The sequence below is a fragment of the Oxyura jamaicensis genome, chromosome 3 (assembly GCF_011077185.1).
Source record: "Oxyura jamaicensis isolate SHBP4307 breed ruddy duck chromosome 3, BPBGC_Ojam_1.0, whole genome shotgun sequence".
NCBI classification, from domain to species: Eukaryota; Metazoa; Chordata; class Aves; order Anseriformes; family Anatidae; genus Oxyura; species Oxyura jamaicensis.
In genome coordinates this window covers 38,017,673-38,032,849 of record NC_048895.1, presented here as the reverse complement: position 1 = coordinate 38,032,849, position 15,177 = coordinate 38,017,673, and the positions used below count along the sequence as shown (strand labels likewise).

The 15,177-nt window shown below is 35.2% G+C and overlaps 1 protein-coding gene across 8 annotated transcripts in view; it reads right to left on the bottom strand.

Annotated features, from left to right (window-relative positions):
• The window catches only part of RGS7 (regulator of G protein signaling 7), a 268,343-nt gene that overhangs the window by 73,845 nt on the left and 179,321 nt on the right, over window positions 1–15,177 (bottom strand). For all 8 annotated transcript variants that reach the window (XM_035320393.1, XM_035320392.1, XM_035320391.1 and 5 more), the window contains 2 exons: window positions 13,690–13,741; window positions 418–482 (listed from right to left, as the gene is read on the bottom strand). In XM_035320393.1, coding sequence (XP_035176284.1) covers window positions 418–482; window positions 13,690–13,741 — 117 coding nt within the window. The remainder of the gene's footprint in view (window positions 1–417; window positions 483–13,689; window positions 13,742–15,177) is intronic.

Here is a 15,177-nt window from a genome sequence, read left to right as displayed (position 1 = left end):
AACTGATGGGACCAAGACTCAAGAGCCAGCATCACCTTTAAGAATGAGATTTATATTTCTACAGCTACTAAATGCTTTTGAACACATTGCTAGAGATCCTTCATTCAGACCTTACATGGTATAGAGTACATTTGCTTTCAAACACTTGAAGGGGATGTGGGATTTGCAAGCAGTTGTTTCTGATCCTGGGATGATGATCTGAGCAGAGTAAAATTAGAGACAGACCAAAATCTCAACACTTGCCTAGCCAGCCTTCACTACTGTCTCTCAAATAGCATTTCTGACTTCTGAACAGTATCAGACCCACATGCTGGCAAAAGCTGGATAACTACAGAATGCCTGTAGTTCTCATGCTTAACATTATTTTACATGCTAATTAGGCCCAGCAAAGAAATTTACTTTTCCCCAAGTACTTACAGCTTCATAGTCTGCTAGCTCTAGCCTTGCTTTGTTTTGCATTGTCCGCTTGCAGAGATAAACCGCTGAAACAGAATAAAGTCGTACAGAATTTGCTATTATCTCACAAATGCAGCAGAAGAGAGATCTAGAGGCTTCATCTATATTTTGCTGCTAGCTTCTTTTATTTTGATTTCTCCCACTATTCTAAAAAGTTTTAAATACAGGATCTATGCTACAAGTGTTGCAACTGAAATGATGGGTCAGATACAGAGATTCATTAAAAAATTATAAAATCTGCTTTATGCAACAGACAGCATATACAAAATGCATGAGATACTTGCATGGCCAGGGAACTAACATAAGAGAAAATGGCAAAAACATTTTAAATGGTGTGTGTTGCTTATAAAGTGTAAGAGTTTTATTAGGATATATGCCAATATATATACACATGCATATATATATTCTATATAAGCCAAATAGGTTTTTAAGAAAGTGTATACATAATTTTATTTTTTTAATGTATTTTATACTTAGAAATGCCTAAATTTCAGTCTGAAAAACTTTTAAATAAAGATAAGTTCCAAAGAAGATTTTAGTTTCATACAGTCTGCTATAACTAACATTTAAAATAGAAAATAACAAGACAAAAAAAAAAAAAAAAAAAAAGATAGATACAAAGATAAACAGAAATATTTTATTTATTTTAAATCCAAAATCCTTCAGCAGATCTGTTCTGTCTCCACCTCATCCTGACTGAACAGAACTGTAAACTAATAAAATGGAACTAAATACTGAAAGGATGAAGGGATGAAAATGAAAGTTAAGGTTACATATACAGCACATTGATTTGCATTAGCTCGATCCTGAAGTCTTTATTCTTTATATTCTTTATATTCTTTAATGAAGTACATTTCCAACAGATTCTTCACATCAACCCCAAATATTGCACAATTTCTCCCAACTGTAAGATGAGCAGAGAAGCACAATTCCTTCTGCTAAGGCCTGGGAGCAGTGTTCACCTGTATCACTACTTTAAAGCACCTTCTAATGTGTGAGATGGAGGAATCTTTAGATCAGTGTAGGTAAGAATACTGTAATTTATCTGTGGTCTCAATGATCAGCAAATCAAGCTGATATTTACTGCTTCTGCCTAGAAATGGTCCATGCCTCCTGCCTCCCAACTGCTAACTTGTCTACAATGGAAGCAAAGAGAAATAACTTCATATAGGAACATAATTCTTGCAATTACTAGGAAGAAGGACTTGCTTATCTTATATTTGGCTTTGCTTTTTAAGGTAGTCAAACCAGTTATATTTTACACATGAGGATATGTTTTTATGTCTAACAAATCACAGAAGGTTGAAAAGAGACCTCCAGAGATCATCTAGTCCACCCCAAACTGCTCAAGCAGGATGACCTAGAGCATGTTACACAGGATCGCATCCAGGCAGGTTTTGAGTATCTCCAGAGAAGGAGACTCCACAACCTCTCTGGAGCCTGTTCCAGTGCTCTGTCACCTGAACCATAAAGTTCTTCCTCATATGGCAATGAAACCTCCTGTGTTTCAATTTATACCCATTACCCCTTGTCCTATCACTGGCCACCACTGAGAAGAGTTTGACCCTACCCTCTTTACATTGTCCCCTCTGGTATTTATACAGGTTGATAATATCCCCTCTCAATCTCTTCTTCTCTAGGCTGAACAGGCCCAGCTCACTTAATCTTTCCTTATAGGACAGATGCTCCAATCCCTTAACACCTTCTTGGCTTTACACTGGACCCTCTCTAGAAATTCTACATCCCTGTTGCACTGGGGAGCCCAGAACTGCACATAATATTATTCCAGATGTGGCCTCACCAGAACTGAGTAGAGGGGGAAGATCACCTCTCAACCTGCTGTCCACACTCTTCCTGATCCAGGCAAGGATCCCATTAGCCTTCTTGGCCACAAGGGCACACTGCTGGCTCATAGTTAACTTATTTGTCCGCCACAACCCCTAGGTCCCTCTCTGCAGAGCTGCTCTCCAGCAGGTCAGCCCCCAACCTGTATGGGTGCCTGGGGTTGTTCCTCACCAACTGCAGGACCATGAACATGCCCTTGCTGAACCTCATGAGGTTCCTCTCTGCCCGACTCTCCAGCCTGTCCAGGTCCCTCTGAATGGCCGCACAGGCCTCTGGTATGTCAGCCACTCCGACAAGCTTTGTATCATCCACAAACTTGCTGAGGGTGGAAACCCACACTGGTGAAGGACAAGGACTTCTTGTAACTCAGCTGCAGTTACGAGTGTTACTTGATGCAAAATGTAGTTATAATTTGACACAGTTTTTGCCTATTTTTTCCTCATTTTGTGTTATCTATTTTTTATTTATTTATTTATTTTTTCTTTCCGTTCCCTTAAGAAGCCATGGCCACTTGCTCTGTTTGTTATACTCCCATATCTCCCAGTGCAATTTCCATGTCTGCAAAATTTACAAATACAGATACAAATCCACTAATCACACAACAAGTACCTCAGTCAAAGAGTTTCTATAGCCTCAGTTTCCAGGCATTTTAATAGTATGATACAGTTACACTAGTGCATTGGTATGCATGCTGAAATGCCACAAAAATATAAGGGGATGAATTCTGGAGCCTTTGTACTTAGGCTTCATCCACAATAAGTACAGTGGTAGGAAAATACTGGGGACAAAAATGTTATTCATTATTCAGCTCCTCTGACAGTGAAGCATTTTCCTCTCTTTTCCTTCAAAAACAATTATTTGCTGAACATGAAAAACATTCCTAAATTCATTGAAAATATTAGTAATAAAATGTATATTTAATAGAAATGTGTAGACATTTCTAATAATACTGTGTTAAATTTTTGTCTATTTCAAGCAACCTAATTTCATCTGAACAGAAACAAAACAACCTCCCTGGTCTCTGTGCATACTTAATCTCTTTTAAACCCTATATTCATGGTCCCTGTTAGAGGCACCCCTAATTAGTTTAGCAATTCCTTGAGTCCCACAGTGGATATATTCTGGGATTAGCATCCCCTGCTACATCCAACAAAAGTCACTTCTGTAGAGTTGGTTGACTGTCCACCTTTCTGACAGGGCAGGCTTTAACAAAAGAAGCATCTTCAGGTCACTGAGTTCTCAACACTGGCAAAACAATGACCAGGTCACCAGGAGCAGGTGAGAATGGAATTAGCTTGCCATACTATTAACCTGATATTGTGTCTGAGAAAACACTGTCTTCACTGTGTGAGTGCACTGCAGTATCTTCCCCCAGTGTTCTTTTAATGACCTATTTGCTCCAGCTCCATGGCATATAGTCCATACAAGAATGATTGTTTTTCATTATGTCCATACCTTAGCCAAGACTCAAAAAATCATGTTCAGGCTTCAGACATCTTCTCTGGAATATCCAGATGCCCTCCCTTTCAGGAATCTAAAGGTTAAAATTCACTAACAGGATGGAATGCAAGAAGAATGTGAAAATCTCTCATTTTCAGCCAGAACCTTTGAAGACACAGAAAAATACGCTTCTGTTCTTTCAGCTTTTAGAGCAACAAGATCTGAAATATGGATGCTGCTGCCTTTTGCTGGTACTATTCCTTTTCTGCACCAAAACATGTAACTTGACCTTGAGCGTTGGGGCAGGGGGAGTGATGTCAGTGAGTCTCTTGTTCCTATCTCAAAGGAGAGTCATGATCCTTTGACATTTCAGAGAATGACAGTGTCTGCTTTTCTAATCCCATGGTTTATATGAGTTTTCAGTGTTTTTACAGCTTGATATGGAACTAAAATCCACTGGAAGGTTCTGATACTAAAAGCTTATTGCTTCTCTATCTTCACATATGCTTTTCTAGCACAAAAACATGATGCAGATAATGACATCATACCCAGTGTTGTGTTTCCCATTTTTTTTCCCCAAAAACATGAACATCTGCATTTGTAGAATGGAAATTACAGTAATGGAGAAGACATTTTCAGCTCATCAGTGTTCATTTATGATCTGTTAATGAGATACGTTTGGAACTGCATATTCCATCAAATTACCAGACTCCATCATTATCGGATGGACTTTGGTAATTGTAGTGTATTGGCAGTTTGACAGAATCTGTAAAATTCTGCAGTTTGCTCTTGTGCCTGAAGGAAGGAAGTTGTCAAAATATTCTATTTTTGTTCTAACATATCTTCTTGTGGTAATGCTGCTCCACATTAGAACACAAGGCATTTCCGAGCCAGAAATGTTTTTTTCTTTAAAGCAAGGATGCTGAAAGAATGAAGAAAGTTTGAAAGGCTTCAAAGAAAGGGAATAGTATCTGAATTTAGCCAATAATCACCATTTTATGAAGGAGAGTACTGTTAATTGCCTGTGTCAGGAACAAGATCGGGCTGCAGCTATTCTTTGGGTCAGTCCTGAAGGAGGTTCTAGTTTTGAGCCTACTCTACTTCAAAGCAGCACAGGTGGAAGCCCATTCATTTGCAGTACATGCAACAAATAAAAGGGCCACCTTTACTGAAAGTGACCCCCAAGGACCCTGTTCAGGACCCTCAGTGCACCAAGGAGCTATAAGTGCCCCAGGTAGCCCATCCAGAGCCTCTACTGTGGCACCCACTGGCCCAGGAGCTGAATTTAAGCACAGCTACTTTCCACGGCCCCTGCTTGAACTATGTTAGGTATGCCTGTAACCAGCCCTGAACCTTACCAGTGCTGCTTTTACTTCCTGGTTGAAGCCAGGACCTTCCCAGTCACTTACAACCTTGACGGTTGCCCCTTACAACCTTTGCCCCTGCTTGCACTGTTGACACCCACAGCTCTCACTTACCTTCTGTTGCAGAGCTGCATGCCTTTGCCATTCTCTGACAAGGGTGCTGAAAAATGCTTAACATATGGACAGATGATAAGCAGGGAACAGGGTCTGATTAATAACCTCAATTTACTATATATGGACTACCACATACCATATTATTTTTAGTGCCGGTGTATTTGGATGGATTTTGCAATCAACATAATTGCCTCCACTAAAATGAACTGTGTATTACATGCTATATTCTTTACAAGTTATTGATTAGCATGAGAAAACTGATTTTCTAGCCATTTTAAACACTGTATTAATAGGCAACAATACATAATGAAAGATGGCCAGTGATGTATATGAATGGGCATCTGAACCACAAAACAGTACTAAAACACACTTTGGAAAACTCTGCTCAGGTGTTCACAAAACCTAGAAAATTTGAGAGTTTAAAATGAGAATCAGAAGTGTTCTACAAATAGCTACATGAAGAGGGTATCTGGGATTTCTCTGATGCAAGTTTTTAAACTGATATATCCAAAATAATCCATTGTCATGGTTAACTACCTTTGTTTCTTGGTCTTGACTGCTCAATTGTATTTGAAAGCTCACTGAAACTTTTTTTTTTTTCTTTTTTCTTTCTTTCTGATAATTACAGGTTTTATTCTAGAATCAAGAAATTGGACTGATAATGCACTGTATTATGGACACTTACTGAAAGAAAAAAAAAAAGAAAAAAAGAAAAAAAAAAAAAAGAAAGAGCTTCCAACCAATAGTTAAAGTTGGGAATTTAAACTTATTTCTAAAAGGGGCCGAAATCTCTGCTCCACAGAGCACAGAAAAAGCTTCAGCTAAATTCAGTGGAAGTACAACTGGGCCTCTGAAGACCACAGATAATGCCACCTACACATTCACTACCATGTACACAAACTTAAACTCCTTACATAACTGTCCTAGTGCCAATAGTGTTACAGCTTGATTCAGCCCCAGATGGTGGATGTAACTCTCAGTAAACACTCATTTTCTTCACTTAGGCCATATTAAATTTATAGTCTGTTTGAGTCAAAATTCTGGTTTCAGAGCCAGTGTGTACCTGCCTAGTGAGTATTTAAAGAGTGAGGAAAAAGGAAATACTGTAAGCTCCAAGGGTTTCAAAGTGCCCTGTGGGCAGACAGACTTTCTCCATATATGAGTGTCTGCGTCAGAAAAAAAGGATAACTTTCTTTTAGGTGGACAAATGGGTCAGTCTCATCTATCAAGAACTACACTTTTCAGTAAATGTTAAGAACATTAAATACAAGTAAGACTGTGATAGTTTATGTGCACTAAACTGCCAAATGTTCACAAACATAATTTCCAGAACAGTCCTACCACTTAATACCGATAATATCTACCAATAGTCCTACCTTTTAATCTGTGATCACAATAGTTCTATATCATTTAAGGAATGTGATTTGATTATAAATTTAGAAGAGTAAAGCCAAATTAATTTCAAATTTTTATATTAACCAAAGGCAAGAAAGAAAACCAATTTCAAATTAACAGAGAACTCAAGAACTAGAAAAGGCAAATCCATTGTTTACACAGAAAATTACTCAGATTATGTTGCCTGATAAAATTCTACAGGTTGACAAAAAAAAAAAAAAAAAAAAAAAAAGTTTTCAGGATAAAGACCACCCAAGCCACCTAATTATGGGATCAGTTAAGGAATATCCTGCTGTCAAACCTATTTTAAAATTGTATCCATTGAATTATTTCATACTTCCTGATATTATCATAATGCTTTCAATTTGCATTCAAGAATTTAATCACCTGCTTCGGCACAAATAAAAATAAAAACCTCTATCTCCTCACAGGTTCTCATTTAATAGGGGCTAATGTGAATTTGATACAAAACTTCTAACAAATCCAAATACACTGATTTTGCACAGAAGCCACTTAGGGCATGTGCAATTTAAGACAAGGCTGAGAAGACAAAAGATGGAGAGCATCCTCTTCTAAGCTGCAAAAGCCAGCTACAGGGAGAGCATCAGAAGACGGTCATTACTTGACAAAGGTGTCAGTTACTCAGTGCCCACCCAGCAAAGGGCTGGCAGTAGTAAGGCTACAGAAAAATACATTTTTTTGTCATGGCCTGAAAGCTCTGATTTCCATATTAATAATGAAACAGAAAGAACATAAAGAAATAAAAAACACAAAAGGTGATTTGAAAGTAATTCTGAAAATTATGAGTTATGTTTATAAATCTCAAACTTATTCTGATAGATTATATCTCTATTTATATAGGGCCTAGATGCAGATTATCAATGCTTTTAAATAAAGTTATTAAAGTAATGCTGTGCATGCTTTAATGTGCATACAAATGCCTTGGCCAAACACATTTTATATTTTACACATATTATGGAAATTTACACATACATGGAAAGAAAAATTTGGGTAAGTAAAAATCTCTGAAATTGTGAGCTGATTGGAGAGCATTTTCAGGAAAGGCTCCTGTTTACAGAGCCCTCTCAGTGGTGGTTTGTCAATGTCAGAATTAGCAATGTTCAGAACAAAATTCAGTACATGTTTGTTGAAGTGAGACTTTCTTTTAATCATTTATATGACAGAGATAGCTCCTAACGAGTCAATGATATAGTTCTACATAGTAATATAGTGGAATAAATCCAGAGTGGAAAAAAAACAAAAACAAACAAACAAAAAACTTGTAGGTCACCTAGTCCATCTTTCTGTCAACACAGGTCTCTTTCTTAAAGCACTTTTCAATGTGTTCTGCCCAGATTAAATTTTGTGCATAGCAAGCACTGGACCAAGCCACATTTCTTGAGGGACAATTCAGCTTGATGTATTGTAATCCTCACTTAGTCCTGTCACCAAGAGCTTAGCCAACACATTCTGTATATATAGTTTCTCAAAGAAAAGCCACTCACTTAAAGAGCCACAACCCAGTCTTATAAAAAAATTTAGTAATATACTTGAGTTTGGTGGAAAGTGTCTGTTTCTTACTACATCTGGAAATAGAGTAAATTTTGAGATACTTTGAGGCAGGTCCTTAAAAGAAGGATCTATTAAGAATCTAAGAGAATTGCTGACGTACCCTTGCTGACACTAACTGTTGAAAAAATAAATATTTGGCATCAATAATCAAGATTATAGAATTACAGAGCTATCCACAAACTATTTACACCATATTGGTAAATTCCACCTCATTCTCAAGGCATACATTTTAACAAATACATTTTTATTCATATCTGACAATTTATATAGAACAAAATGCTACTCTGCTACCAGTTTTGCCCCAAGCTACTGACTCATATTTATGGATTAATTTCCAGAGATGCTGAGCACATGCTGTTTTCCAGCAGAGCTCAGGCAAGCAATAAGGCTTAATATTTCTCAAATCCAGTCTGCTTACTGCTAAGCTGTTGCCAAGGGAATCCTGCCTGAGCATTTGGGGAAAGAAAGGATATAATTCCTCCTCCGTATCTTCCTCTGTATAGTCCTCCTTCTTGCCAGTTATTCCAAGCAAAAGAGTACAGAAAGAGATGTACAAGAAAGAAAATTCCTACCATAATCAACATTTCAGAGAGGAATTTGAAGATAAGTATGTAAAAGAAGTAGGCAACAAATGCTAGAGAGAAAATTATGCAAAAAGTTTCAATATATGAAAACAATATTCATGATTGCAATTACTTTACAGGCACTATGTATGCTTCTCTGCAAACATTGCAGAGAAGAAGCAAATGAGCCGGGTGCCATGGCTCATGTTCAGAAGGGAGCAACAAAGGCTGAACATAGAGAGGCCTATGTCAGTTTAATTTATATGATAAGAAAGTATCTCTAAGAAGCAAGCTATGTATGGACTTGTTAGTTGAATTATCAAGAAAAAATAAAACTGATGGACTTTTGCTTTCAAAAAAAGGCTGTAGAACAATTGCATTGAGACAACAACTTTCATATAGCTAAAGTAGATGATTTCTATATTTTACTGTAAATCAGACTGGATAGCAATGTTTATAGAACTGCCACAGAAGTTTATAGGCAGCACTTGTTCTTATCCAGAAAAAAAGCATATACTTTTAAAGGGAGTAATTAATAAAGGCATTCTCTTGCAAGTGTTCTAACTTCCTAGAACACTGCATTCAGAGCATGGCTTTAACTGGAGGGCTACTAAACATAAAATTAAATTTTACTAAAAAAAAAAAAAAATTACTACACATAATTTAAAATCTGTCATTCTTCAGAACAGCAGAATTTAAGAATTTAGTTTGTATGTATAGAAAAATACATTACTTATCATTGTTTTTTGAACACAAAGTCATGTACTTTTAAACTCACATTGCAGTATCACTTATTTACTGTGTTCTCCACAACCTACTAAGATTCTACAAAACTCATCCATATCTAACTTCTCTGGGAGAAAGGCACACACAAAAACTACATGGCTGAAACAGCATCTTCTTGCAACTATATAGACGCAATTGACTGTTGTCTTCTAGTAGTCCAAAACTCTTTTACATTTTAAATGATTATGGCACTTTCAAAATCTTATTCTGACTCTCCTTTGAACATATTCTTTTTTTTTTTTTTTTAATGTATAGTCAAGTGTAAGAAAAGGACTGTATATTACAGACACTTTTGAGTCTAAATATCAGCAAAAGCAGACTAGAGAAATAATGAATGAAAGTTACAGATTCTCCTTCAGATCTTACAGATTTGAAATTCTTATAATTCTCTTACATGGTCACAAATATTTCCCTTTGTTTCCTTAGGCTTAAGCCTGAGGTTTTCAAACTCAAAAACAATTTGCATTTTGTTGTGAATGGAATTCTCCCCTAAACCCTCATATTTCTTCATTCAAACAAGACAACGGTAAGAATGCAAACTCATCAAATTTGCAGCAGTTGTGTTTCACTGCACCTCCAAGAGATTAGGACTAATCCCATGAGAGCTGAGAACATATGTATATGGAATAATAATTTCATATGTGATATCATATTTACCCATTCTTAGATTAAATTGATTTAACAAGTGTCGATCTTTAATTATATCTTAATGAAATGAACTCTTTTTAATCTGCTAGAGAAAAAAAAAGTTAGTAAAAAAATTTTATCTGCAAGAAAAGAAAAATGATTATAGGTAGATAGCATGCACAGCTTCATTCATTTCCAGAGCCTGATTTTGAACTGAAATCTAATTCTGTATGTTACAAAACCAAATTTTAATTCAGGAACATGGCTTAACAGATAGGAAATATAAAGTGACTTGAAGAAGTGAAATGTGCATAGTTTTATTGATAAAATCCCACTGAATCCAATGGGGTTCTGCACAGAACAACATGTCTTGTATGGGTGGACTTCAAGATATATGGCATTAAAATGGTTCTTCAATAGGCAGAACCAATGAACCCAACTTTTTAAAAAATATTTGTAATTTGACGCATCTATCCTGACATATTTTATGGCATGATTTTCAAGGGAAGAAAAAGGAGATATTCTACAGTTTGTGAATATTAACATTTTCTTAGTAGCCTCAGAATGGTCATCTGATCACGATTTTGATAGCTAAAATCATAGCCAAAGGCTATACAATTCCACATTGACGTACAGTAAGTTAGTCCAAGCTCTGTTTTTGTCACCAAGACACAGTGCTGCACTATGGCTTAATTATGAGAAGTAGCCTGAAGTTTCTTGAAATTATGGAAGATTTTTTTTTTTTTTTTTCCTTTACATTTTCCTATGATGATATTTTTTTTTTTAATGAAAATATGTAATATTAAAGTCTAATATGGGTCAAGAAATTATATTTTAGAGAAGATACTAACTTATTTTACAAAGATATAAGGATATTTCCTTTTGAGTTAGCTCTGGTAATAAACTAACACATGAAGTACCTCAAGATCATTTAATTTCTCGTTTTATTATTTTTCTGGCTGTATTCTACATTCTGGACAGTAGCCCAGCTATGCTTGAGTAATGATAAATGGTTGGGTGTCATTTTTAAATTAAAATAAAATTTTAGTGTGTTTTCAAAGACTTGTAAAATTAGGTCAATGCCAAAGGAAGTGGTTTGCTTTGTTATTAGCTTTGATAAAGGAATATTACAGAGAAAGCCTATTTCTTGCTTGCTTGCTTGCTTGAGAGACTCATAATGCCTGCCAGTCATTTGTTTTAGGAGGAAGAGATTCAAGCTTGTTCTGGATATGTCCATTAAAACAGAAGTACAGCAGAGTACAATAATATATGACAAGTACTAAATGCATTTATGTACCTGTAATAGCATAAAATATATTTACTATACTTTCTAGTAAGTAACAATTGCTGTGAAAATCTGCAGAACCTTTTTGGAGTGTGTTTGGGATGGAATTTAATATCATAAAATTGCTTCAATCCTACTTGAGATCTACTTTGGATTTTTGAGTATTATATATTTGAGTTTTCTTTACTGTTGTGATGACCATTAGTTTACAACAGATATGTGATCCTTTTTGCAAGGAGCTTATTTAGTTCCCTTATCTTCCTTCTGTTTGTAGGCAGAGAAAGCTATCAGGAAAAAAAAAAAAAAATCCTGTGGCCACAAGGCAGAGTCTAATTTCTGGGACTGGGAAGAGGCTAACCCAATAAGAATACTATTGAAAAGTTATCATAAAAAAATTACTTTCCTGTGAATGCTCTAGCCTTAGCCAATTCTGGCAACTCACAGCTGCCTTAAGTAGATCTAGTGTAGGCTGTAGGTAGGTTACTTATAGGCTCTTGATTTCAAAGGAGAAATGACATGGCAGGGTTGGAATTTTCCCTTCCTTCACCCAAGTGCAACAGAAGAACTTAAATTCACCAACTGGAACATATTTTACAGGTCTTATATTAAATCTCAAAAGCTCTCAAGCCAGTACATTTGCTGCTCAACAAAGGGAAGAATCTGATAGCAAATGAAATTTTGTGTTTCTAGCATGAAAAAACTGCACAGATTATGTAAGAATTCTGTTCACTGACTGACTAATGAATATAATTCATTGCCCAAGCCAGTGACTAGCTGTGACTAGAAAGTTATAGTATCTCCTAATTTAGATCAAAGGATATGAATAGACACTTTCTCAGCGTGATCTCAAGTTCAGACCTGTTAAGTACATGCTTATTTATTAAAATTCTCCCAGTAATGCCATACACACTAGAGCTAAACAACTCAATGTCTCTTAAAACCACAGCAAATTACTTTCTGATCTTTAACATATTAGAAGACTATATTGAAGTGTCCCTTTGAGGAAAGCAAGTAACTCTTTCAAGGAAAGAAAAAAAAAAATGTAAGTGGTAAATCAAGCATTTCTCCTTCAGAGATTAATTCCCTTGGATGGCGTGGCTAATCACTCAGATGAAATATGAATCTTTGTTCCTTTGTAGCTTTTGATAACTACTTGCTGGACAGCTTCGCTTCTCTGCATGTTATAAGAAGAATGAGCATTTTTCTCATTCTGTAAATGAGGCACTCTTTGCAAACTTTACGTTGAAGGCACTCATCTCTGCTGAGAGTCTCAGCATAAAATTGTTTTATTTAGCATTGTATTTGAAATAATACTAAGTCAGCTCCAGAAGAGCAAGAAATATCCATTGGAATCATCCACCCTTACACTGATCCCTGCAGTCTTCAGCTTCCAAGAGCTGAGATTGAATCCTTATTACAAGTGAATACCAACCTAAATTTCCAAAAGGCTGTAGACACTCGAAATTTGAGTTTTTTGTAAATATAAGCTATCATGCACATGCTTAGTTCCCTAAATAAGTGACCTGGTCTTCAGATGAGCTGAGTACTTACAGTCTGCACTAGAATGAACAGGAGACAGTTCACAGATAACTCATTTTCTTTCCTTTTCTTGAAAAATTATGTCATTGTTTGCTGTGCAGAGGCATCTAATTTTAGTTACCATTTTGAAAAGCTTAGCCTAAGGCTTTTGCAATACTTTAATACCTATTATGTTTAGAATTTCCAAAGTATGCATAAATAATTATAATGTATAAATTGTGAATAGAAATCCACAAAACAGGGAATTTTTAAATTATTATTATTTTTTTTTTTCTGTTGTTTGTCAGAAATAAGAGATCTAAACTAGTTAGATCTTTGGGTCTGAATCTGAGAACAACTATTGCACAGCTATCAATAAATTATCTGCTTCCCTGAGATTTTGTCACTATAAATGATTATACTTCCTGAAGGAAATCAGAAGATGTAAATGGCAAGGTAGGTTTTGGCTTTTTTATTATTATTATTATTTTTATTTAGTTATTTATTTATTTTATCAGAATAATACCAAATCTGACTCCCACTTTAATAAACTTCGAAAAAGGTAACAACACATTTGTTTCAATATCAGCAATGTTTGCATAGGAATTACATAACATTAATTATTTTTCTAATAGTGGGATGATTAAACAAGACAGACTACAATGATGTGTTCATTCATATAATACATAATCCCGAGAGAAATAGGAAAGATTTCCACACTGACCATAGTCTGTGTTTTCCGGCTCCCAACAATTTGATGGCCAAAAATAGGGTGTCTATAGACAAAAAAAAAAAAAAAAAGAAAAAAGAAAAAAAAAGAAAAAAAAAAGAAAAAAAAAGAAGTAGGGAACTCAAGTTAGACAATGCAAGCATTATACAGTTCTTGGGTTGATACTGTTTTTCAAAATCAATTTACATTTTTGGTAGATCTATTATATTGTTAACTTGACAATTTTGAAATAGGCATCAAAACAGAAAATTACTTTTATACACATCTTTATTGCACTAGTGTCAGAATGGCATTGAAGAAGAAGAACAAAGTGTTCTTCTTATTTTTAAAGGTAAGAGAACAAAAAACACAAGGTTAGGTAGTGAGGTTCTTTTTCATCTTCCCTAGTAACACACCTCTCACATGGCCTGAAGAATCAGTTTTAGAAGGTGAAAAGATGGAATATATTTTGGGATACATTCAGTTCTTGATTTTGAAGAGTTTTCATCAGGGTATATTAATATTCAATACTCTTTTCTATTAGTTATTTGTTTAAAAATGCCAATAAACACATCCTATTTTCATAAAGTTATCAAAGTTGTTTTCATTTGTGGAAACCTATATTTTTCCTAATTATTTATCAAGTGTCATTTAAAATGTGTTATCTGAATTGAAAGCCAAGAAAAAGGTCAACAACTATTTCAATAGTATGTTTATTAAAAGAGTGTGAAATGCATAGTTAAAATATTTTCCATCTACCAAATAAAGAATATAAGACAGTCTAGGCATTTTTCACACCAATAACTTCCTTTTAACGTACTTTCTTGCAAAAAATTAAAGGGTTATATTATTTTATGCCTAGTGCATTCATATAAATACAAACACAAATATATATATATATCATTTGAGAAGTTCAATTAATCTAATTAAACATGTGGACTGGTCTGTGCAGTATTTCAAACCACAGGTACCTCCTTAGGTAAACCTTCTGCTTTACTCTCTCTTTCCTATTGTTTTTTCTCAAACATCTTCCAGGTGCACAAACGGAAACCTCTCTTGCTTCCCACTTCCCTCAGAATTGTTTTAATGTTGATATAGAAGTCAAGAGGACTGAATGGTGACACATTCACATCTACTGTCAGGTTAAGAAGGTATTGTGAAAAATCTCTCTCTATTGTAACAATGACCAATCAACACAAACATCTGCAATTTAGGACTTGCTACATACTAAGTAACAATGAGCTAACAGGTTAAATATATATTAGAATAGAAATAGAAATTGAAATAATAGAAGTAGAAATAGAAATAGAAATAGAAATAGAAATAAAATAATAGAAATAGGAAGAGGAATAAAATAATAGAAATAGGAATAGGAATAGAAATAATAGAAATAGAAATAGGAATAGGAATATAAATAGTGGAAATGGAAATAGAGGAGAGGAGAGGAGAGGAGAGGAGAGGAGAGGTGGGTATAGAAGAGGAGCGGAGAGGAGAGGAGAGGAG